The sequence below is a fragment of the Silurus aristotelis genome, assembly GCF_946808225.1.
Source record: "Silurus aristotelis genome assembly, chromosome: 17".
Classification (NCBI taxonomy): Eukaryota; Metazoa; Chordata; class Actinopteri; order Siluriformes; family Siluridae; genus Silurus; species Silurus aristotelis.
In genome coordinates, this window is record NC_139590.1 from 2,023,020 (window position 1) to 2,046,782 (window position 23,763).

Sequence of the window (23,763 nt, forward strand, 5' to 3'; positions counted from 1 at the left end):
CACTCCTACCTCCGCAATAAACACGGAGATGTTAGTCCCGTCCGAATCCATACATGAAATGACAGACGTCGGCTGAAAAAAATTCTAACTCAAACGTCGTTTGGAAAACTAGTCCCGTCCGAATAGGGCTTATCACTAATTTAGCAAGTTATAATGAGCAAGCACTGAGACTACTCCGCACGGAGCTCCTCACCATCCTACTGATTATCCACACCTGACACTCATTCCCGTACATATATAAACCCCTCTCACCTTCACTCATTGTCCGTTATTGTTTTCCGTATGCTCCGTCTACGGTTGGACTCACTCTATAATCCTGTGCTACGCTTTTGCCGAAGCATATTCTCGGATTATCCCACACACTTCTCTTCATTTGCTCAGGACATTGTGGACCGCGCTCCCAGAGCGCACCACGGATATTTTCCTCACAAACTCTTTACTACCGATGGTGTTTATGTTCTCTCTGCCTCCTCTTTATTAAAAACTGCACCTATTTGTACTCCGTCTTCCGCCACGTTTTTGCCGCATGTCAGATACAGACTGGCGGGTTTATCCGTGAGCATGTGTCATGGCTCTCACTGACTTAGCAAGTTATGACTAATTAACTAAATCAGTTGTTTTTTATGAATGAGCAAGCATTGAGCGGCCTACTTAAAAAACATTAGTTTACCGTTATATCCTCTAACCAAGGCTGTAAGTGTCTCCAGGTCCATAATGAATGATTAATTGAAAAGACAGAAAGTTTAGAATAATCTATTACAATCAAAGAAGAAATACAATCAATAAAGTGCTCAGATTGAATTAGAGATATTCAAGTTAAATCTTTATTATAAATTGGAGTCAGACTAGAGATTAAAAATTGGATTCATGAAACAAATTGATATCCATTTTAGTAATCTTTTACAGCAGCGCGAGAAAGACTAACACGCAGCATACCTTCACCCACACCAGTGAATTCTGTCATTGGGCCATTGGGTGGGCACCCCTACACAGCTTTCAGCTTCAGTATCCATTCGGCAAATGAGTTTTTTTTGTTTTCACGTATTTCCTTGGTACAATATTGTTGATTAATTTGAATGTTAAATGTTTAGTTATTGCGGTCGGTGTTTGGTTGTTTATTTTGCTTTGCTTATGTTTGTTTCTTTATTTGTTTTCTTTGTAGTTTTTTGGTGCCATGGTGCTGTGATCTTATTGGTATGGTGCTATGAAGTCAATCAATAGTTGTGATTTATGGAATGAATTTGCAACAAAGAATTGAGACAATGAGTTCTTCAGTGATGAAGTTTTATTGTATCTGAGTAAAATAAATCACAGGCACCCGTCAAAAAAAATCTCTGCCTCCTTTGTTCGATGCTGTATTGCTGCTACAGAGACTAATGACAACACAAAAATTTGCCACAGGGGGCAGTCTCTGACATTGCTTCTACATTTTGAGCTATTCAGAATCACTGAATTGATGACAAGAGCCTTAATTATAGAAGCAAGTTAATAATTCTACATTACAAAGCTACTTCTAAAATAAATCAATGTTTATATAGTTTGCATGTATATTAATGCTATAATTTAAGCTATGTTGCAAATATCAGCAAACAAATTGCCTTGTGCATTTTTTTATCTTAAATGTAAAAAGAATAATATGAGAATGAGGAGAAAGCTAAATTAGTGCTAAGTATATAAGTGCTAGCATTCGAAAGCAAAATTGCTTTTAATAAGACTGATTACATTTTGCAAAAAAGAAAACATGGATAAAATAAATGTAATTCACAATCTTTAAAAGTCAAATTAAATAGGAAAGTCTTGTTAGTAAAACATATTTCTAGACTATATTAGATTATAATTGTTTAAAAATTTATGTGTTCTGCATCAACTGCAATGGTAAATAATAATAAAATATATGTGTAGAAAATTAAGAAGATACAACCAAATGTTTTACATGAATACATGAGTCCTGTGTAAAGAATAAACTGATTCAAATGTCATTTAAATCTATCATTCACAATGATAATATCTTAACTATGGAAAGTAACAATCTAATTTAATCATAATTTGTTACTGGACTGTGGATACTGCACTCTAACCTACAAAATTGGCATAAATGTCTGTATCCACATCACTTCTTTGTTCATCGGGATCAACATTAATATAATCATCATCCGAGTCTTTGGAATCCTCCTCCTGCTGGAAAATGGTTTATGCATTTTGTCATCTGTCTCAGTCTTCCCTTCTGGACTCTCATGTGTTGTTGGCACCTCCAACTTGATTTACTTAAAATGTACAGAGGTTTACAGGTTAATTTTCTATATATTTATTTTCAATAAAGATAATGTAATTGTCTGTCCTAAATGCTGTTATTAGAAAATACATCCTACATGTTTTTGTCTACTTTTATGCCTTGGCAATTAGACACATTGTTCATTCATCATAAAAAAGCATAACATTTTTAAACCGTTTAGAGTATTTAGTATAAAGTCTGCAAAACAAGATTAAGACTTTTGTATTTCTGTTATAAAATAAAAATATATTTATATTTTTAATGGGGTTATTTTATTGATATAGTAAAACTCACACTGCATATCATTTGTCTTATTCAGCTGATCATCTCTTGTTTGTTGCCTTTTTACAAAGTAAATGATGAGTGGAACTAGGAAGAGAAGCAGTCCTGCTGTCACTCCAACACCAATGTAGGGAGCTAGAGATGCTGAGAGCAAAATCATCATCATTATTATCATCATCAAGCTTTTCAAAAATATAAATGCAGAACAGATAATAACAGAAATAATTACTTCTAATCTACCTTTCACAGTGATGACCAGGACCTCATTGGCAGTGGAGGTAAAAGTATGTGAAGACACATTAATCTCATAGGTACAGCTGTAGTTTCCATGATGGACAAAATCTGCCTCAGGAAACATGAAGATGGCTGAGTGGTTAACAGCTAATTGAGTTCTGGTGATGTTGGATCCACTGAACTTCAAGTGGAAGGAACCTCCTGGATACTGATGTTTAGTGGAGCAGATGAGTGAGAAGCTGTAGCCCCTTGTCACATCTGGTCCATCAGACCCCCAGTGGAATGAACCACTGGCAGCACTGAAGGAGATTTTGGGCTGCAGCAGGTTTACTACAAAACAACAAACAGAAAAGCCACTTTCGTTAAATCAAAGCTTATGCAGTTGGTAAGGGCTGTGTAAGGCACAAACTTCATCAATCTAACAATCATACTTTATAATGTTGATATTTATTTATTTGTTAAAATTAAAGGTAAGAGTCTATAGTGTCATTACTTTGTAGCCATAAAAAGGTAAAGGTGAATGTTAAGATAGTTTGACACTAGAAATTCAGAGACTGACTGTCTGAATTTTGTAGATATGTTTTATTTACATAAAAAAAGCAAATAGAATATATAAACTTGTTTTATAACCTTTGTTGTTATTCAAAACAGAAAGTGACAGTGAGCTCATGGTCAAGTGTCAGAGAGGAGGTGAATTAGAAGGTAAAGCTTTATTCTTCCTTATAGCCTATGTGTGTCTTGCCTGGGAGCGGAGCACGCTAAGTTGGTTCTCATGGTGTGCTCACATGTCAATGTCCCAGTGGGCACTCTTCGAGGAGGTGCTGCCGCACCTAGCGGTTCTGGCCCCACCCTTGCTGAGGCGGAGCGGCGCGCTAGTTCCTTGGGCTTGCAAATGGACCTTGTCTCTTTCTCCTATCTCACCTGCCCAATCCTTCTGGCATTTCAGAGGTTCCTCCCACATCGCTCTTATGGGGCTGCTCAGCAGGCACAGCCCCAAGTACAACCCAGGTCCTGTGCGATGCTCTGGGCCAAAGCCCCATGAGGCTAAGAAGTCCTGATATAGTATGTTCTGGGGATCCTACCAGGAAACCCAAGAACGCCCAGTGACCTCAGTGCTTTAGGGCATGGCCAGTTCCAGCGAGCACTCTCCTCAATTCCCGCCCGGCATTGTAGTGGACCTGGAGAATTCACAGCCTCCTTTGAGGCTCCTAGAGCTGTACCAGGGCGTACCCCTAGCTCTAGGCATTCCTAGAGGTCAGTCTCAATAGACTGATATCCATAAGAGACTACATGGCAGGTGGATCGTCGATGCCATCCTCCTACCCCCTTCGGGGTCAGAGCACACTTGACTTGGAGTGTGGCAGCCTTTAAGGCTTGGTCCTCTGGAGTTTCGCTCCATTACATCTGAAACGCTGCAGGCTGGTCTACCCCGCTGACCTTTTTCAGGTTCTATAATCTTGACCGCAGTGCTTCTCATGGCCCTAAAGTCCTTCGACCTAGCTGTGCCCCCACACACTAGGCAGGGACTGGTCAGTCTGCCGGTATTGGACACTCATTCCCAAAGCGTTGTTGATGCAGCTCGAGTTCCTGACCTGCTGGGGAAGTCCTGGGGTTTTTATGCTATGCACAAGTGGGACAGGCTGCCACAGCTCTTCTAATTGATGGCCACCAGAACTTTTGCTGGAAGAGGTGTGCGATGTGCAGAAGGTGCAGTAGGTAATAATATATGGTATATATAGTAATATACCATATATTGTGTAAAGATTTTTCATAGACAGATATCTCAAAAGATAATACACCTCCTCCTTGGCCTTCCTCTTTTCCTCCTTCCTGGTGGCTCCAATCCTCAGCATTCTTCTACCAATATACCCCATGTCCCTCCTCTGCACATGTCCAAACTATCTCAATCTCACCTCCCTAACCTTGTCTCCAATACGACCTGCATGCACTGTCCCTCTAATAAACTAATTTCTAATCCTGTCCATCCTTGTCACTCCCAAGTTAATTAGAATTGCAGAAAAAGACAGTATGCTCAGCTACAGACAGGCGCTAAATGCTGCTAGAGCTGAGCACCTGAGCAAAATCATAAAAAACAACAAAAACAATCCCAGGGTCCTCTTCAGTACAGTAGCTAAATTAACAACATATCAGGTATCTGAAAAACGTGTTTTCTTCACTGAAAACAATGATAGTATTAGAAAAACAATTGTGGAGGTGCAACCTAAAACAATCGTACCTAAAACTCCACAACTACATTGCTTTAAAAGTAAAAGGACAGGAAGAGCTGTATGATATTACCAAAGGCAACTCAACAACATGTCTGTTAGGTTCCATTCCAACTAAACTACTGGAAAAAGTGTTACATACAGCTGGTGAGCCTCATCTGAATATTATTAACTGCTCTCTATCTGTCAGGGATACTCCTGCCACGGCCCCCTTTATAAATTCTCATTCCGGCCTCACTTGCTGTCGAATCTACTTAAAGTTACAGTGATCATTCAAACTCCTGACCGCCAGCATTCCCTGCTGGTTTCTGGTCCGTGTTATGATCCATGACCACCAGCATTCCCTGCTGGTTCCTGCTCCATGTTCCGATCCTACAGATCCTACCCGCTTTACAGATTATCTCCGCAATATAGATCCTACCTGCTTTACGGATTATCCCTGCATTACGGATCCTACCCGCTTTACGGATTATCCCCGCATTACCGATTTTACCCGCTTTAGGGATCCTCCCCGCATTACGGAATATACCTGCATTCTGGTCTATACCCGCATTATGTATTATACCTGCATTACGGACTTGACCCGCATTATGGTTCGTAACTCTCCCAGACTTGTGTTTATGTTCTTACCTTAATAAAGACTATGATTGAGTTACTCCCGCTTCCTATGCCTGGTTGCTGCACTGACAGAAGATCCAACCAAAACTGAAGGAAAGGGAATTGCTGTACCGCGATAGGTCGGCAACCCTGTTCTGCTTTGAGACCCACACGGAAGCTCACTGCTGCTCCTAGGGAGTCATGATTGAAGGCTCCAGCTCATGCAAGTGCGGCGGTGCCATGCACCTTTAAGAGCCCGATGGCATTCCCGGCTTGTTTCTCGGGCAACGTGGCTGACTGGAGTGGTTTTCAATGGAGCGTTAGCGTTTTCCTTCTTTATCCTTTCTGGGGAGGCTCTCTCTCAGGCCTATAAGATGTGGAGTGCAACCGGGAGCAATTTTGGCTCGTACGTCTAATTTATCTTTCAGTTCACAGGGAGAATTCGGGATGATAATGGCGGACCTCCACTACAGTCCCCTTCATTCTGGGAACGCTTCAAACTGGATTACCAGTGGCAGGAGGCGCCAACCCAAGCTCCAGTCTCCCAGCCCCACAGAGTACACCGCCCAGCCTCCAGGTCCCACTGGGGGCACTGCCCAGCCATCTCTCCTCGCTGGGGGTGCCACACAGTTCGTGAGTCCCATTGGGCTGGTGCTTCACCAGAGACAGCTACGGATTAGGGATTAATACCTGCATTCTGAACTATACCCGCATTACGGATTATACCTGCATTATGGACTATACCCTCATTACAGTTTGTAACTCTTCCAGACACGTGTTTATGTTCTTACCTTAATAAAGACTATGATTGAGTTACTCCCGCTTCCTATGCCTGGTCGCTGCCCTGGCACTATCTTTAGGTCACGTCCACTAAAGGTGGTGGAATATTCTCACATTTAGCTTTGGAATAGTCTTCCTGACAGTGTTTGGGGCTCAGACACACTCTCCCAGTTTAAGTGCAGATTAAAAACATATCTTTTTACACATAACACACATCACAGATCATAAATTTGTGCTCCAGTACATCTGATCACATGCAAATTATCAACTTGTTGTGCTTGTTAATATCATAAATAGCAGCTATGCTAATTCCTCTTCACTGCATCTCTTTCACTACCCATCCCGAGGCATCCTGAGGTTGCTCCAGCCCCAGTCATGTCCCACATCATGAAGATTGTGGACCATTAAAAAAGTAGATGCCAATCCTGCAAACATCCCGAACCATCTAGAGACATACCAGCGCCAATTGGACCCCACTTTATGTGGAGTTTGGACAGTGGACCTCCTTGAGTGTTTAAAGGCTCTGTTTGAGGCTGTTAATGAAGCCACTTAAAATAACACTATTTCATTTATAAAGTTACTGATTAATACTGGTATAACATCCTGCAAACACTTACCCACAGTAATGCTAATGGAATTGCTCCTGGATGAAGTGGAGGATGTTTCCCTGTATGTGTAATCACAGGTGTACTCGCCCTGATGTGAGGCTTCTACAGTCAGAGTAAATGTTGTTGTAGAAGCTGCAATTTGCTTCTTTATTGATGTCCCACTTTTATATAAACTGAAGTCTACAGAGATGCAGGTTGGGCTGGGTGTGGAACATCTGAACTTAAGAACTTCTCCAATTGATACCACAGAGTTTGGGGAGATCCGAGTCAATGTAGGAGCCTGCATATCTTATCATATACAAAAATAGTAATTTAGTATCTCAATATGCTTAAACAGGTTAGTGGAACAAAAAGAATAATAACTTACTTGAGCACACAACTCCAGCATCTTCATGGTGTCCACAGTTCTCTAATCCAAATCCTCTGTGTGAGCACTGATCTATGTAGCTCTCAGTTCCAGTACACTGAACATCATCCAGCCAGGTTGGTTCAGTTCCCTGACCAAAGTGAGCATTACGAGGAGCGCTGACGACTTTACCACATCCAAGCTGCCTACACACCACCTCTGCATCCTTTAAGTCCCAGTAATGATCACACACTGTTCCCCACTGGGCTTTGTGCTGGACCTCCACTCGACCACAACAGTTACTTGAACCATTCACCAGCCTGATCTGATTATGGACTGATTGATTATATAAACAACACAAGGTTTTTATTTATGACTGATTTTTATGTTAATCGGTTCTGCTAATAAGCTATAAAAATGAAATAATAGAAAGAACATCAGTCTCAGCTGAACAGTTTTGCTTGTTGATAAGCCCAAGCCATGTAACACTTGCTGGGAAGAATGACAATTCAACTTGACACCTTGAAAATTATTTTGTACCATAACAGATGAAGTTTGAAGGAGCAGCTCATCAAATGTAGATCTTTATATCAGAATCAGAATCAGGTTTGTTGGCCAAGTGTGACACACACAAGGAATTTGATTCCAGCTGTTAGTTACTCTAAAACGTACATACATAAATAACACTATACATTTAGCTTGCACTATACAAGACAAAACACACAAGACAAGACAAAAACAGACTATAGAAGACAATACAGACAATGTGAGACAATATAGACAGTATGAGTATTAAATTACAGTTACTTGAACCATTCACCAGCCGGATCTGATTATGGACTGATTGTTTACATAAAAAAGGTTTTTTTTTATGTTAATCGGTTCTTCTCATTAGCTATAAAAATGTTATAATGGAAACAACAGCACCTGAGTTTGCAGAAAGGTTTAAACTATAAACAAGCCTTGCATTCTTGATGAATGTCAAACTAAAGTTATAAAAAAAGAGTTTCCTGAACTACAGAGTCTCAGCTGAACATTTTAGCTTGTTGATAAGCCCAAGCAATGCACCACTTGTGCTGTCAAAAAATCCACCTTTGTGACTGACACACTTCCTGGGGCCTGTTGGTGGCGCTATACCCGGGACTCACAATAGGCAAATCGATGCGATCAGAATCTTTGGCCGAACATACACCCCACGTGTCATCACAATAAGACATTTTTTGCCTTAGATATTAGGCACTTCCTGTTTCTCTGATTTCGCCATAAATTTGTTGCCTCGCCATGGCAGCACCGTTCGAGATATCAAAAATCTCTTCACAATTTAGCAACGTCAATGTCTTGGCATCATGTTTACCATGTTTGGTGTCAATCGCATGAATCCCCTAGGAGGAGTATTTAAAAGTTCACCACGTGCACTTTGACGTCTGTGCCAAATTTCCGGTGTTTTCGAGCATGTTAAGAGACCCCAATTGGCCAATGTGTTGCAAAAAATAAAAATAAATAAAAAATAAATCTGAGCAAAAACAATAGGGCTACACACCTTTCGGTGCAGGCCATTCTGGCCTGCTCCTCGGTGCTCAGGCCCTAATTAAGGTCTGAGGTCCAAGTATACAGATATGAGGGTGATTAATGTACAGAAGGTGCAGTTGGTAATAATATATGGTATATATAGGAATATACTGTGCAATAATTTTCCATAGACACTCCAGATCTTCCTTTTCCTGCGGTCTCTGTAGACATCATCCTCCTCTCCTTCTCCTCCTTTAACCAACAGTAGCCCAATTTTCACCAGTACCCTCTTTGCTAACGATACCTGTGGCGGTTGTTGGTAACCCAGGCCTCGACAGATCCGGTATGAATTTCTCTTTCGTGATTCGCATATTTGATTTGGCACGTTTTATGCTGGATGCCCTTCCTAACTCAACCCACCACATTTACCCGGGCTTGGGACCGGCACTAAGAGTGCACTGGCTTGTGGCTCTCTCCAGTGTTCTATATTGTTTCAAAACTATAATCACACTCTTGATGACACAAATGAGGATGGGTTCCCCTTTTGAGTCTGGTTTCTCTAAAAGTTTCTTCCTCATGTCATCTAAGGGAGTTTTTCCTTGCCACAGTCACCATGCCTGCTCATCTGGGATAAATACACATTGTTTACCTTAACTCTTAAAATTCTTTAAAGCTGCTTTGAGAGAATGTCTGTTGTGAAAAGCGCTATAAAAATACACTTGACTTGAAAGTGTTTGTTTTTCGCTGTTAATGAAGCCACTTACAATAACACTATATTTCAGTTATAAAAAAATATGTGCTAATTCTTGGTTAGAATGACAATTAATTAGTAATTATTTAATGAGGAATAAAAGTTACTGATTAATACTGGTAAAACATCCTGCCTGCACTTACCCACAGTAATGCTAATGGAGCTGCTCCTAGATGAAGTGGAGGATGTTTCCCTGTATGTGTAATCACAGGTGTACTCGCCCTGATGTGAGGCTTCTACAGTCAGAGTAAATGTTGTTGTAGAAGCTGCAATTTGCTTCTTTATTGATGTCCCACTTTTATATAAACTGAAGTCTACAGAGATGCAGGTTGGGCTGGGTGTGGAACATCTGAACTGAAGAACTTCTCCAATTGATACCACAGAGTTTGGGAAGATCCGAGTCAATGTAGGAGCCTGCATATCTTATCATATACAAAAATAGTAATTTAGTATCTAAATATGCTTAAACAGGTTAGTGGAACAAAAAGAATAATAACTTACTTGAGCACACGACTCCAGCATCTTCATGGTGTCCACAGTTCTCTAATTCAAATCCTCTGTGTGAGCACTGATCTATGTAGCTCTCAGTTCCAGTACACTGAACATCATCCAGCCAGGTTGGTTCAGTTCCCTGACCAAAGCGAGCATTACGAGGAGCGCTGACGACTTTACCACATCCAAGCTGCCTACACACCACTCCTGCATCCTTTAAGTCCCAGTAATGATCACACACTGTTCCCCACTGGGCTTTGTGCTGGACCTCCACTCGACCACAACAGTTACTTGAACCATTCACCAGCCGGATCTGATTATGGACTGATTGATTATATAAACAACACAAGGTTTTTATTAATGACTGATTTTTATGTTAATCCATTCTGCTCATAAGCTATAAAAATGAAATAATAGAAAGAACATCAGTCTCAGCTGAACAGTTTTGCTTGTTGATAAGCCCAAGCCATGTAATACTTGCTGGGAAGAATGACAATTCAACTTGACACCTTGAAAATTATTTTGTACCATAACAGATGAAGTTTGAAGGAGCAGCTCATCAAATGTAGATCTTTATATCAGAATCAGAATCAGGTTTGTTGGCCAAGTGTGACACACACAAGGAATTTGATTCCAGCTGTTAGTTACTCTAAAAAGTACATACATAAATAACACTATACATTTAGCTTGCACTATACAAGACAAAACACACAAGACAAGACAAAAACAGACTATAGAAGACAATACAGACAATGTGAGACAATATAGACAGTATGAGTATTAAATAGGAATACAGAGTATATGACAGATCAGTATTGTATATAAACTGTGAGAGTGCGTGGTAGACGGCGCTTCCAGAGTGGTCTTAAAATGTGACGGCCTCCTGGGAGAAATGTTCCGCCGAGTACTCCGGTCCAGGGCCGCAGGGACATTGTATCGCAGCCTGGCCGCAAAATGGACGTTGTACTGCCGCCAAGCCGCGAAAAGGAGGTCGTACCGCCACCAGACCACGACACGAACAGAACATCGGCACCAAACCGCTCCCGATGGGCCGTCATACCTCCAAGGCCCTCTGAAGGTGACGTCTCGCCTCCAAGCTCCTCCAAAGGCGACATCTCCGCCACCAGACCACGACACGAACAGAACATTGGACTCCCATTTTAGATCTTGGGAAATGGTAGTGCCCATAGAATTTAATTTCTCCACAGATGACACAGGGCTGTTGGATATTGTGAGGGGAATTTCCTAAAGACCACTAGTACCTCCACAGTTTTGAGTGTGTTTAGCTCAAGGTTGTTCTGACTGCACCATAGCACCAGCTGCTTTACCTCCTGCTGATATGCAGACTTGTCGCCATCTTGGATGAACATGATGAGTGTGGTGTCATCTGCAAATTTCAGGAGTTAACAGTTGGGTCACTTGATGTGCAGTCATTCATATAGTGGAAGAATAGCAGTGGGGAGAGGACACATTCCTGAGGAGTGCCAGTGCTGACTGTCCGAATACCGGAGGTAATTCTTTGCAGTCTCTCTTTTTGTTTCCTGCCTGTCAGGACGCTGTTGATCCACTGACAGATTGTAGGGGGTACAGTGAGCTTTAAGAGTTTGGAGTGGAGCATTCCTGGAATTATTGTATTAAAAGCAGAACTGAAGTCAACAAACAGAATCCAAAACCTTGAAGATAGAAGCCAGTAAGTCAGCACATGCTTTGAGACAGGAGGGGGAGACACCGCTTTTTCCAGGAGCTTTCCTTGTCTTCTGTCTCTGAAAGAGCCGATTCACATCCTCTTTACAAATCGTGAGTGCAACTTGAGTGCTGGAAAGAGTTGTTAGAGGGGTTCCCAAAGGTGTGATGGGAGCAGACAGTGGGCTAGGTTGTATGACAGGAGTGAAGATGTTGTTCTTAAATCTGCAGTAGAAGGTGTTGAGGTCATAAGCCAGATCTTTGTTTGCTTCAGTGGGGAGGGGTGGTCTCCTGTAGTTTGTGATATCTTGGAGAGCCTTTTCACACTGATGCAGGATTGTTAGCTGAAAATCTGCTTTTCAGCTTTTTAGAGTAGCTTCTTTTGGCTATTCTGATATCTTTTGTCAGTAGATTCCTGGCCTGATTATACAGTGCTTTGTCCTCCCCTCTGTAGGCATCTTCCTTAACATGTCGAAATTTTTTCAGTTGGTAAATCATGGCTTGTTGTTATTGAATTTGCAGAAGGTTTTGGTTGGAACACACACGTCTTAAAAAATTTATGTAAGATGTCACAGTGTCAGTCAGTTCATTCAGTTCAATCAGTCCATTCAAAGCAGTCTTGTAGTTCCTGCTTTGCCTCACTGGTCCATCTCTTCACTGTTTTGACTATGGTCTTAGCAGATTTTAGTTCCTGCCTGTATGTTGGAATAAGATGAACCAAGCAGTGATCGGAGTTCCCTAGGCCTGCCCGGGGTACAGAGCGATATGCACCCTTAAGAAGGTGTAGCTGTAATCCAGTGTGTTTTTCTGTCTTGTGGGACAATTCATATGCTGTTTGTATTTTGGAAGTAAAAGTGTTAGTTTTGCTCTGTTAAAGTCTCCAAGGATAATACAAAGACAATCTGAATGTTTTTGCTCCAAAACAAATTTTTTGTTTGTCAGGTTTTGCAGTGCATCACTCATGTTGGCCTGTGGTGGGATGTAAACTCCAGGCACAAAGAATGAGGAAAATTCCTGTGGTGAATAAAAAGGTTTACAGTTAATAAACTGTGATTCCAAGTTTGGGCTGCAGTATTAATTCAGCACTGTGACATATGTACACCAATGTTCGTTAATGTTAAAGCAGATTCCGCCGCATTCAATTTTGCCCGATAGCTCTATTACATGATCCGCTCGGTGTAAGTGGAAGCCCGAGAGAAGTAATCCGCTGTCTGGGATTGAGTGACTGAGCAAGTTTTGGTAAAACAGAGAGCAGCAGAGCATGTAAAATCTTTGTCTGGTCCGTTAAGAAGAATTAGACCATCCATTTTGTTTGGCAATGAGTAGAAGATTGCCAGGTGAATTGATGGGAGCGCAGTTCAAAATTCCCTCTGCCGTAGTTTCACTAGCACACTGGCGCGCTTCCCTCGCCGGTGTCTCCTTCGTGTACCATAGAGAGCAGCTGCTCCTCCAACTAAGAGTTCCAAAAAAATTTCTGTGTTTCCTTTCACTGAAACTTTCCTTTCAGTGTCTGAAGTGAACTGCCTGATGTTAAGCAGTTCTTCTTTAGTGTAAGTTATCAGGGTAGGTTAACCAAACACACAGACAGTAATCAAAAAGAAAAAAGTACTAGAGAGAATCGTGCAGAAGCTGCCATCCTCTGCAAAATCTTGCAGAGAGATCTATAGACCTTCATCTTCCAGGGGTTCTTAAATGTTTAAATGTAAGTGTAAATGTAGGTAAGATTTGTACCACAGTATTGCTGAATTTTCAAATCTGACAAAATTTGCTGATTAATATTCTATTATAGTTTTATGGTTATTTTTCTGCACAAATTAATTTTTACGGTATCAAATTACATTGGGAATCATATAACACAACTTCCATATTTCCATCATATAATCATATGTAATTGTTAGAAGGAGAGAAGTTTATGATCACAACACCCTGTTGATTATCTTCTTATAAAATGGAATGTTTTATTATTTTAATAAAAGTAACACTAAATAACTGATCAGTAGTAGAAGCTTAGGCTGAAATATTCATCCATCACTGACTGACAGTGTTTGTTTTTGGCTGTTAATAAAGCCACTTACAATAACACCATATTTTATTTATAATACATATGTGCTAATTCTTGGTTAGAATAACAATTTTTCTTCTCCTTCTTCTTCTTCTTCTTTCGGCTGCTCCCATTAGGGGTCGCCACAGCGGATCATCAGTCTCCATACCACCCTGTCCTCTACATCTACCTCACACCAACTACCTGCATGTCTTCCCTCACCACATCCATAAACCTCCTTCTTGGCCTTCCTCTCTTCCTTCTACCTGGTGGCTCCATTCTCAGCATTCTTCTACCAATATAATTCATGTCCCTCCTCTGCACATGTCCAAACCATCTCAATCTCGCCTCCCTCACTTTGTCAACAAAACATCCTACATGCGCTGTCCCTCTAATAAACTCATTTCTAATCTTGTCCATCCTCGTCACTCCCAACGAAAACCTTAACATCTTCAGCTCTGCTACCTTCAGCTCCACCTCCTGCCTTAACTCAATGCCACTGTCTAGTCCAACCCTCACCAGTCTGTTGTACCTACTGCACACTTTACTGCCATCACACTGTCCTCATACATGTCCTGCACCACCCTCACATACTTCTCTGACACACCTGACTTCCTCATACAATACCACAACTCCTCTCTCCACCCTGTCATATGCTTTCTCTAAATCCACAAATACACAATGCAATTCCTTCTGTCCTTCTCTATACTTCTCCATCAACATCCTCAAAGCAAATAAGGCATCTGTGGTGCTCTTCCTCGGCATGAAACCATACTGTTGCTCAAAGATGATCACCTCTTCTCTCAGCCTGACTTCCACTACTCTTTCCCATAACTTCATGGTGTGACTGATCAACTTAATTCCCCTGTAGTTACTGCAGGTCTGCATATCTCCCTTATGCTTAAAGATCGGTACCAGCACACTCCTTCTCCATTCCTCAGGCATCCTCTCCCCTTCCAGAATCCTGGTAAACAATCTGGTTAAAAACTCCACTGCCATCTCTTCTAAACATCTCCACGCTTCTACCAGTATGTCATCTGTTCCAACCGACTTTCCATTCTTCATCCTCTTATTCGCTGCTCTTACTCCCTCCTTACTAATCCTATCTACATCCTGCTTCACCAACTCCACATCCTCCAACCTTCTCTCTCTCTGATTTTCCTCATTCATCAGCTGCTCAAAATACTCCCTCCACCTTCTCAACACACTCTCCTCATTAGTCAACACATTTCCCTCTCCATCCTTTATTGCTCTAACTTGCAGTACATCCTTCCCAGCTCGGTCCCTCTGCCTAGCCAATCGGTATAAATCCTTATCTTCTTCCTTAGTGTCCAACCTCTCATACAGCTCCTCATATGCCTTTTCCTTGGCTTTCGCCACATCCCTTTTTACCTGCTGCCGCATCTCCTTGTACTCCTGCCTACTTTTCTCATCGCTCTGTCGATCCCACTTCTGTTTTGCCAACCTCTTTCTCCTAATGCTCTCCTGCACTTCCTCATTCCACCACCACGTCTCCTTGTCTTGCTTTCTATTTCCAGATGTCACACCAAGTACTTTTCTAGCTGCCTCCCTCATAACTCCCAATCATCCAGCACCTCTTCACCACCACCAAGCCCCTGTCTGACCTCTTCCCTGAACCTCACACTACACTTTTCCTCCTTCAGTTTCCACCATCTTATTCTTCTTTCAAACCTTACTGTCCTCCTCTTCTTCTTCGCCTCCAAAACCATCCTACAGACCACCATCCGATGCTGTCTAGCTACACTGTCCCCTGCCAACACCTTACAGTCTCCAATCTCCTTCAGGTTGCATCTCCTGCATAGCACATAGTCCACCTGTGTGCACCTTCCTCCACTCTTATACGTCACCCTATGATCCTCCTTCTTCTTAAAATAAGTGTTCACCACTGCCATTTCTATCCTTTTAGCAAAATCTACCACGATCTGCCCTTCCACATTCCTTTCCTTAAAACCAGACCTACCCATCACCTACTCATCACCTCTGTTCCCTTCACCTACATGCCTATTAAAGTCTGCCCCAATCACCAATCGTTCTTTCCTAGGTACGCCATCTACCACTTCATCTAATTTACTCCAGAATCTTTCCTTCTCCTCCATCTTACAGCCAACCTGTGGAGCATAGGCACTGATGATATTTATCATCATCCCTTCAACTTCCTCCTTCACGATCATCACCCTATCAGAAACTCTCTTCACCTCCACTACACTCTTACTGTACTCTTCCTTCAGAATCACCCCTACACCATTTCTCTTTCCATCCACACCATGATAAAACAGTTTAAACCCACCTCCAATGTTCCTGGCCTTACCCACTTTTTACTTGCTCTCCTGAACACACAACATATCTACCTTTCTCCTCTCCATCATATCAGCTACCTCTCTCGCTTTACCCGTCATAGTACCAACATTTAAAGTCCCAACCCGAAACTCTACTCTCCTACACTGCTCCTTTTCCTGCCGTCTCTGTAGACATCTTCCTCCTCTCCTTCTCCTCCTTCGGCCAACAGTAGCCCAATTTCCACCGGTACCCTGTTGGCTAACGATACCTGTGGCGGTCGTTGTTAACCCGGGCCTCGACCGATCCGGTAGGAAATTCTTATTTGTGATCCGCATATTTGATTTGGCACATGTTTTACGCTGGATGCCCTTCCTAACGCAACCCTCCCCATTTACCCGGGCTTGGGACCGGCACTAAGAGTGCACTGGCTTGTACATCCATAATGGCTGGGTTGGTTAGAATAACAATTAATTATTTAATGAGGAATAAAATTTACTGATTAATACTGGTATAACATCCTGCCTGCACTTACCCACAGTAATGTTAATGGAGCTGCTCCTGGATGAAGTGGAGGATGTTTCCCTGTATGTGTAATCACAGGTGTACTCGCCCTGATGTGAAGCTTCTACAGTCAGAGTAAATGTTGTTGTAGACTCTGCAGTTTGCTTCTTTATTGATGTTCCAGTTTTAGATAAACTGAACTCTACTGAGATGCATGTTGGGCTGGGTGTGGAACATCTGAACTGAAGAACTTCTCCAATTGATACCACAGAGGTTGGGGAGATCCGAGTCAATATAGGAGCCTGCATGTCTAATCAAACAGAAAAATAGTAATTTAGTATATAAATATGCTAAAACAGGATATTGGAACAAAAAGAATAATAACTTACTTGAGCACACGACTCCAGCATCTTCATGGTGTCCACAGTTCTCTACTCCAAATCCTCTATGTGAGCACTGATCTATGTAGCTCTCAGTTCCAGTACACTGAACATCATCAAGCCAGGTTGGTTCAGTTCCCTGACCAAAGCGAGCATTACGAGGAGCACTGATGGCTTTACCACATCCAAGCTGCCTACACACCACCTTTGCATCCTTTAAGTCCCAGTAATGATCACACACTGTTCCCCACTGGGCTTTGTGCTGGATCTCCACTCGACCACAACAGTTTCTCGAACCATTCACCAGCCTGATCTGATTATGGACTGATTGATTATATAAACAACACAAGGTTTTTATTAATGACTGATTTTTATGTTAATCGGTTCTGCTCATAAGCTATAAAAATATAATAATAAAAACAACAGCAGCTGAGTTTGCAGAAAAGTTTAAACTATGAACAAGCATTGCATTCTTGATGAATGTCAAACTGAAAAAAAAGTGTTAACAATCTGAACTACAGAGTCTCAGCAGAATGGTTCAACCTGTTGATAAGCTCAAGCCATGCAACACTTGCTGGGAAGAATGACAATTCAACTTGACTGAATGAAAATAATTTTGTATCATAATAGAAGAAGGCTGACTGAGCAGCCTATCAGAACAGGATTAAATGTAGATGTCTATAGACCTTCATCTTTTACATTAGACTAGATTCAACTTTATTGTCATTGTGCAAGGAACACGTACAGAGCCGATGAAATGCAGTTAGCATCTAACCAGAAGTGCATATGTGGCATTTTTACAATAAATAACAGTCGATAAATAAGGTCTCAGGTAAATACATACAGATATGAGGGTGATTAATGTACAGAAGGTGCAGTTAATAATAAGATATGGTATATATAGTAATTTACAATATACTGAGCAAAGTATTTTCCATATACAAATATTTCAATAGATAATATACCCTAATGACATGATATAATTATGTACAAGTATGAATGTATGTATGATACAGTATCATCATCTTTCGGCTTCTCCTATTAGGGGTTGCCACAGCAGATCATCCGTCTCCATACTCCCCTGTCCTCTACATCTGCCTCATTCAAACCAACTACCTGCATGTCTTCTATCACCACATCCATAAACCTCCTCCTTGCCCCTCCTCTTTCGCTCCTTCCTGGTGGCTTCATCCTCAGCATTCTTCTACCGATATTCCCCATGTCCCTCTTCTGCACATGTCCAAACCATCTCAACCTCACCTCCCTCACATTGTCTTCAAAATGTCTTACATGCGCTCTCCCTCTAATAAACTCATTTCTAATCCTGTCCATTCTTGTCACCCCCAACAAAACCTCAACATCTTCAGCTCTGCTACCGCCACCTCCACCTCGTGTCTTTTAGTTAATACCTCTGTCTCGAAACCAAACAACACCACAGTCCTATAAACTTTTCCTTTTACTCTTGCAGATACCCTTCTATCACAAATCACTCCTGCCACTCTTCTCTCCAGTAACACTAGTAGTAACACTAAATTACTGATCAGTAGTAGAAGCTTATCCTGAATTATTTACCTTTAACTGACTGACACCAGAAATGCTAACCACCTTGATGAAATGACTAACAACATAGACCTTATACTCACTAGCACATTAAACACCGTTGCCCCCATCCGGTTAAAAAAGTTTAGAGAAAAAACACAGGCACCATGGTATAATAATACGCATGCCCTCAAGAGAACAGCCCTTAATCTGGAAAGAAAATGGAGAAAAACTAAATTGGAGGTATTTAGAATTGCATATAAAGACAGTATGCTCAGCTACAGACAGGCGCTAAAAGCTGCTAGAGCTGAACACCTGAGCAAACCCATAGAAAACAACAAAAACAATCCCAGGTTACTTTTCAGTACAGTAGCTAAATTAACTACAAATTGGGGATCTGAAAAAACGTGTTCCATCACAGTTTAGTAGTAAAGACTTTATGAATTTCTTCACTGAAAAAAATTATTGTATTAGAAAAACAATTGTGGAGGTCCAACCTCTACACTGCTTTACACGTACAGGACAGGAAGAGCTGTATAATGTTATTACCTCTCAGCCTGGCTTCCACTACTCTTTCCCATAACTTCATGGTGTGACTGATCAACTTAATTCCCCTGTAGTTACTGCAGGTCTGCATATCTCCCTTATGCTTAAAGATCGGTACCAGCACACTCCACAATTGTTTTTCTAATACTATAATTTTTTTCAGTGAAGAAATTCATAAAGTCTTTACTACTAAACTGTGATGGAACACGTTTTTTCAGATCCCCGATTTGTAGTTAATATCTTAATTCCTCAGATATTACTCATTTTCTTTGGCTTTCGCCACATCCCTCTTCACCTGCTGCTGCATCTCCTTGTACTCCTGTCTACTTTTCTCATCACTCTGTCGATCCCAATTCTGTTTTGCCAACCTCTTTTTCCTTATGCTTTCTTGCACTTCCTCATTCCACCACCACGTCTCTTTGTCCTCCTTTCTATTTCCAGATGTCACACCAAGTACTTTTCTAGCTGTCTCCCTTATCACTTCTGCAGTAGTTGCCCAATCATCCAGCACCTCTTCACCACCACCAAGCCCCTGTCTGACCTCTTCCCTGAATCTCACACTACAGTCTTCCTCCTTCAGTTTCCACCATCTTATTCTTCTTTCAGCGCTCTTTTCCTCTACTTCTTCACCTCTAAAACCATCCTACAGATGACCATCTGATGCTGTCTAGCTACACTGTCCCCTGCCAACACCTTACAGTCTCCAATCTCCTTCAGGTTGCATCTCCTACATAGAACATAATCCACCTGTGTGCACCTTCCTCCACTCTTATTTACCACTGTATGATCCTCCTTGTTCTTAAAATCAGTGTTCACCACTGCCAAATAAACTTGACAGTGTTTGTTTTTGGCTGTTAATGAAGCCACTTACAATAACACTATATTTCAATTATAAACAAATACGTGCTAATTCTTGGTTAGAATAACAATTAATTAGTGATTATTTAATGAGGAATGAAAGTTACTGATTAATACTGGTATAAATCCTGCCTGCACTTACCCACAGTAATGTTAATGGAGCTGCTCCTGGATGAAGTGGAGGATGTTTCCCTGTATGTGTAATCACAGGTGTACTCGCCCTGATGTGAAGCTTCTACAGTCAGAGTAAATGTTGCTGTAGACTCTGCAGTTTGCTTCTTTATTGATGTCCCACTTTTATATAAACTGAAGTCTACAGAGGTGCATGTTGGGCTGAGTGTGGAACATCTGAACTGAAGAACTTCTCCAATTGATAGCACAGAGTTTGGGGAGATCCGAGTCAATGTAGGAGCCTGCATGTCTAATCATATAGAAAAATGTTTAATAAATTAGTAACTGTACATGCTTAAACAGGATATTAGGATAAAAAGAATAATAACTTACTTGAGCACACGACTCCAGCATCTTCACTGTGTGCACAGTTCTCTACTCCAAATCCTCTGTGTGAGCACTGATCTATGTAGCTCTCAGTTCCATTACACTGAACATCATCCAGCCAGGTTGGTTCAGTTCCCTGACCAAAGTGAGCATTATGAGGAGCGCTGATGGCTTTCCCACATCCAAGCTGCCTACACACCACCTCTGCATCCTTTAAGTCCCAGTCATCATCACACACTGTTCCCCACTGGGCTTTGTGCTGGATCTCCACTCGACCACAACAGTTACTTGGACCATTCACCAGCCTAAACTGATTATGGACTGATTGATTATATAAACAACACAAGGTTTTTATTAATGACTGATTTTATGTTAATCGGTTCTCATTAGCTATAAACATTTTATAATAGAAACAGCAGCTGAGTTTGCAGAAAAGTTTGAACTATAAACAAGCCTTGCATTTTTGATGATTGTCAAACTGAAGTAATAATAAAAAGGTGTTTTTCATCGGAATTACGGAGTCTCAGCTGAACAGTTTCGCTTGTTGATAAGCCCAAGCCATGCAACACTTGCTGGGAAGAATGACAACTTGACTCCATGAAAATAATTTTGTATCATAACAGACGAAGGTTGAAGGAGCAGCTCATCCAAAAACTATCAATTGTAGATCTCTATATCACAATCGGGGTTATTGGCAATGTGTGACACACACAAGTAATTTGATTCCAGCTGTTAGTGACTCAAATGTACAGACATAAATAACACTATACATTTAGCTTGCACTATACAAGACAAAACACACGAACCAAGACAAAAACAAATTATACAAGACAATACAGGTAATGTGAGACAATATAGACAATATAAGTATTAAATAGGAATACACAGTATATGACACATCAGTAATGTACATAAAGTGTGAGTGCATGGTTGTGCAAATGACAGTATTGTATGTCAGGTATGATAAAGAGTTTACTTTAGAACTTTGTACGATATACAGCAGCAATAGTGTGTAACATATACGGATGATGTTATGACTGACATGTCTAATAATGCAGTACTTATAGATATGTAGCAGGAAATATTATAAAGGTGAGTTATTAATATTGGTGATTGCCTGGGGAAAGAAAATGTTCCTGTGTCTGGCAGTTTTGGTAAACAAGGTTCTGCAGCACCTGCCAGAAGGGAGGAGCTGAAAGAGATTAAGTCTAGGGTGTAAAGAGTCAGGAGTGATTTTTATCCTGCCCGGTTTCTGGTTCTTGTATAGTACAAGTCCTAGATAGAGGGCAGTTCAGTTCAGCTTGTTGATAAGCCCAAGCCATGCAACACTTGCTGGGAAGAAAAACAATTCAACTTGACTCCATGAAAATAATTTTGTATCCTAACAGACGAAGGTTGACTGAGCAGCCAATCAGAATAGGATTAAATGTAGATGTCTATAGACCTCATCTTTTACATTAGATTACAGGAAGTCGTCGACTTACGACCACAATTGGGACCGACATATCGGTCGTAACACGATTTGGTCGTGTTAAGTAGAGTAGGCTATATGTACAGTACTGTGAAATGATGCCGGAAGCTGGTACGCACTGTCGTATGCTGCGGCTACCTGCGTAGCCGTGGTGTATGGCATTCATAAACGATTTGGTCATAAGTAGAGTAGGCTATATGTACAGTACTGTGAAATTAAAAAAATAACGTACGCCAAGGCTAGCGATTGTGGTCGTAAAGTCGAATGGTCGTAAGTTGCATAGGTTGTAAGTCGACGACTACCTGTATATTAGATTCAACTTTATTGTCATTGTGCAAGGAACAGGTACAGAGCCAATGAAATGCAGTTAGCATCTAACCAGACGTGCATATTTGGCCTTTTCACAATAAATAACAGTCGATAAATAAGGTCTGAAGTCCATATATACAAATATGAGGATAATTACTGTACAGAAGCTGCAGTGGGTTATAATATATGGTATATATAGTAATATACAATATACTGAGCAAAATTTTCTATAGACAGATATGTCAACAGATAATACAGTCGAAACCCACTTATCTCGACCTTGGTTAACTCGCCAACCCTAATAAGTCGACGTTTTTGAAGTGGAACCGCCAAATTCTTGCTTTGTCTTAGCATTTTTAATCGGTTATGTCGATTCTTTTATGTCACTGAACCCTAATATCTCGAGCACAAGGGGGGGCAAATTTGCCACTTAACGTCGCTTGTGTCAGGAATCCCCCTGCCTTGCCCCCTTCATTTCCCGAAGTATCCCGCTAAGTACCCTTCTTCTCGGACTCCGCATTTTCTCAACGGCACCCCGGATTACCCCGATCCTGCTGTTTTCCATGTTCGCGCTGTCTGCACCACGTTTATCCGTTGCTGCCCAGCGCTGCACTTCCATAGCACGGATCCGTGGATTCTCTACACGAACTGTCTCTGCTTTCACAGAACTTCATGGACTGCGCTCCCGGAGCGCACCACTGGATATTACTGCTTCGCTACAAGTATGGGTGGATTATCTCCTGAGTATTCTCAATAAACTTTGTTTGCGTTTACTTCGGCTTCCGCCTCCTTATCCGCATTACAGGTTATCTCGATTTGCATGACCAACCAGTCAAATCGCCGTAACGCTGTTGTGTAAAAAAACCCTCCAAAAACACGTGCATGCACATTCTCATTTAATAATGCACATCATGTACATAAAGAAATTTCAAGCACGTAAATATATTGCCGCCATATTGGTTTTTGTTTATCTCGATCATCGGTTATCTCAATGCTTTTTGGCGTCCCCTAGACCGGTGACATAACCGGGTTCCACTGTATACTCAAATGACATGATATAGTTATGTACAAGTATGAATGTATGTATGATACAGTATCATCATCTTCTTCCAATTAGGGGTCGCCACAGCAGATCATCCGTCTCCATACCCCCCTGTCCTCTACATCTGCCTCTTTCAAACCAACTTCCTGTATGTCTCCACATCCATAAACCTCCTCCTTGGTCCTCCTCTTTCCCTCCTTCCTGGTGGCTCCATCCATAGCATTCTCCTACTGATATACCCCATGTCCCTCCTCTGCACATGTCCAAACCATCTCAATCTCGCCTGCCTCACCTTGTCTCCAAAATGTTCTACATGCGCTGTCCCTCTAATAAACTCATTTTTAATCCTGTCCATCATCGTCCTACCTCCACCTCTACGTCCTGTCTTTTAGTTAATACCTCTGTCTCTAAACCAAACAACACCACAGTCCAATAAACTTTTCCTTTCACTCTTGCAGATACCCTACTATCACAAATCACTCCTGCCATTCTTCTCTCCAG

The 23,763-nt window shown here is 41.4% G+C and overlaps 1 protein-coding gene and 1 long non-coding RNA gene across 3 annotated transcripts in view; both read right to left on the reverse strand.

Moving 5' to 3' along the window:
- Positions 1 to 1,812: 1,812 nt before the first annotated feature.
- On the reverse strand, positions 1,813 to 9,779 carry LOC310740391. 2 transcript variants are annotated; one of them, XR_014537628.1, is made up of 4 exons: positions 9,748 to 9,779; positions 2,795 to 3,118; positions 2,567 to 2,698; positions 1,813 to 2,264 (listed from the first exon to the last, which is right to left on the reverse strand). It is a non-coding gene; the product is annotated as an uncharacterized lncRNA (long non-coding RNA). The 2 variants fall into 2 exon arrangements; XR_014537629.1 differs by lacking the exon at positions 9,748 to 9,779 and adding an exon at positions 7,008 to 7,115.
- Positions 9,780 to 9,902: 123 nt separating this feature from the next.
- LOC310739939 (scavenger receptor cysteine-rich domain-containing protein DMBT1-like) overlaps positions 9,903 to 23,763 on the reverse strand; it is a gene marked incomplete at both ends in the record, with an annotated part of 32,976 nt that continues 19,115 nt past the window's right edge. Inside the window, 6 exons of the mRNA XM_083566238.1 lie at positions 9,903 to 10,018; positions 10,106 to 10,420; positions 16,651 to 16,929; positions 17,009 to 17,323; positions 20,085 to 20,363; positions 20,447 to 20,761. Coding sequence (XP_083422364.1) covers positions 9,903 to 10,018; positions 10,106 to 10,420; positions 16,651 to 16,929; positions 17,009 to 17,323; positions 20,085 to 20,363; positions 20,447 to 20,761 — 1,619 coding nt within the window. The remainder of the gene's footprint in view (positions 10,019 to 10,105; positions 10,421 to 16,650; positions 16,930 to 17,008; positions 17,324 to 20,084; positions 20,364 to 20,446; positions 20,762 to 23,763) is intronic.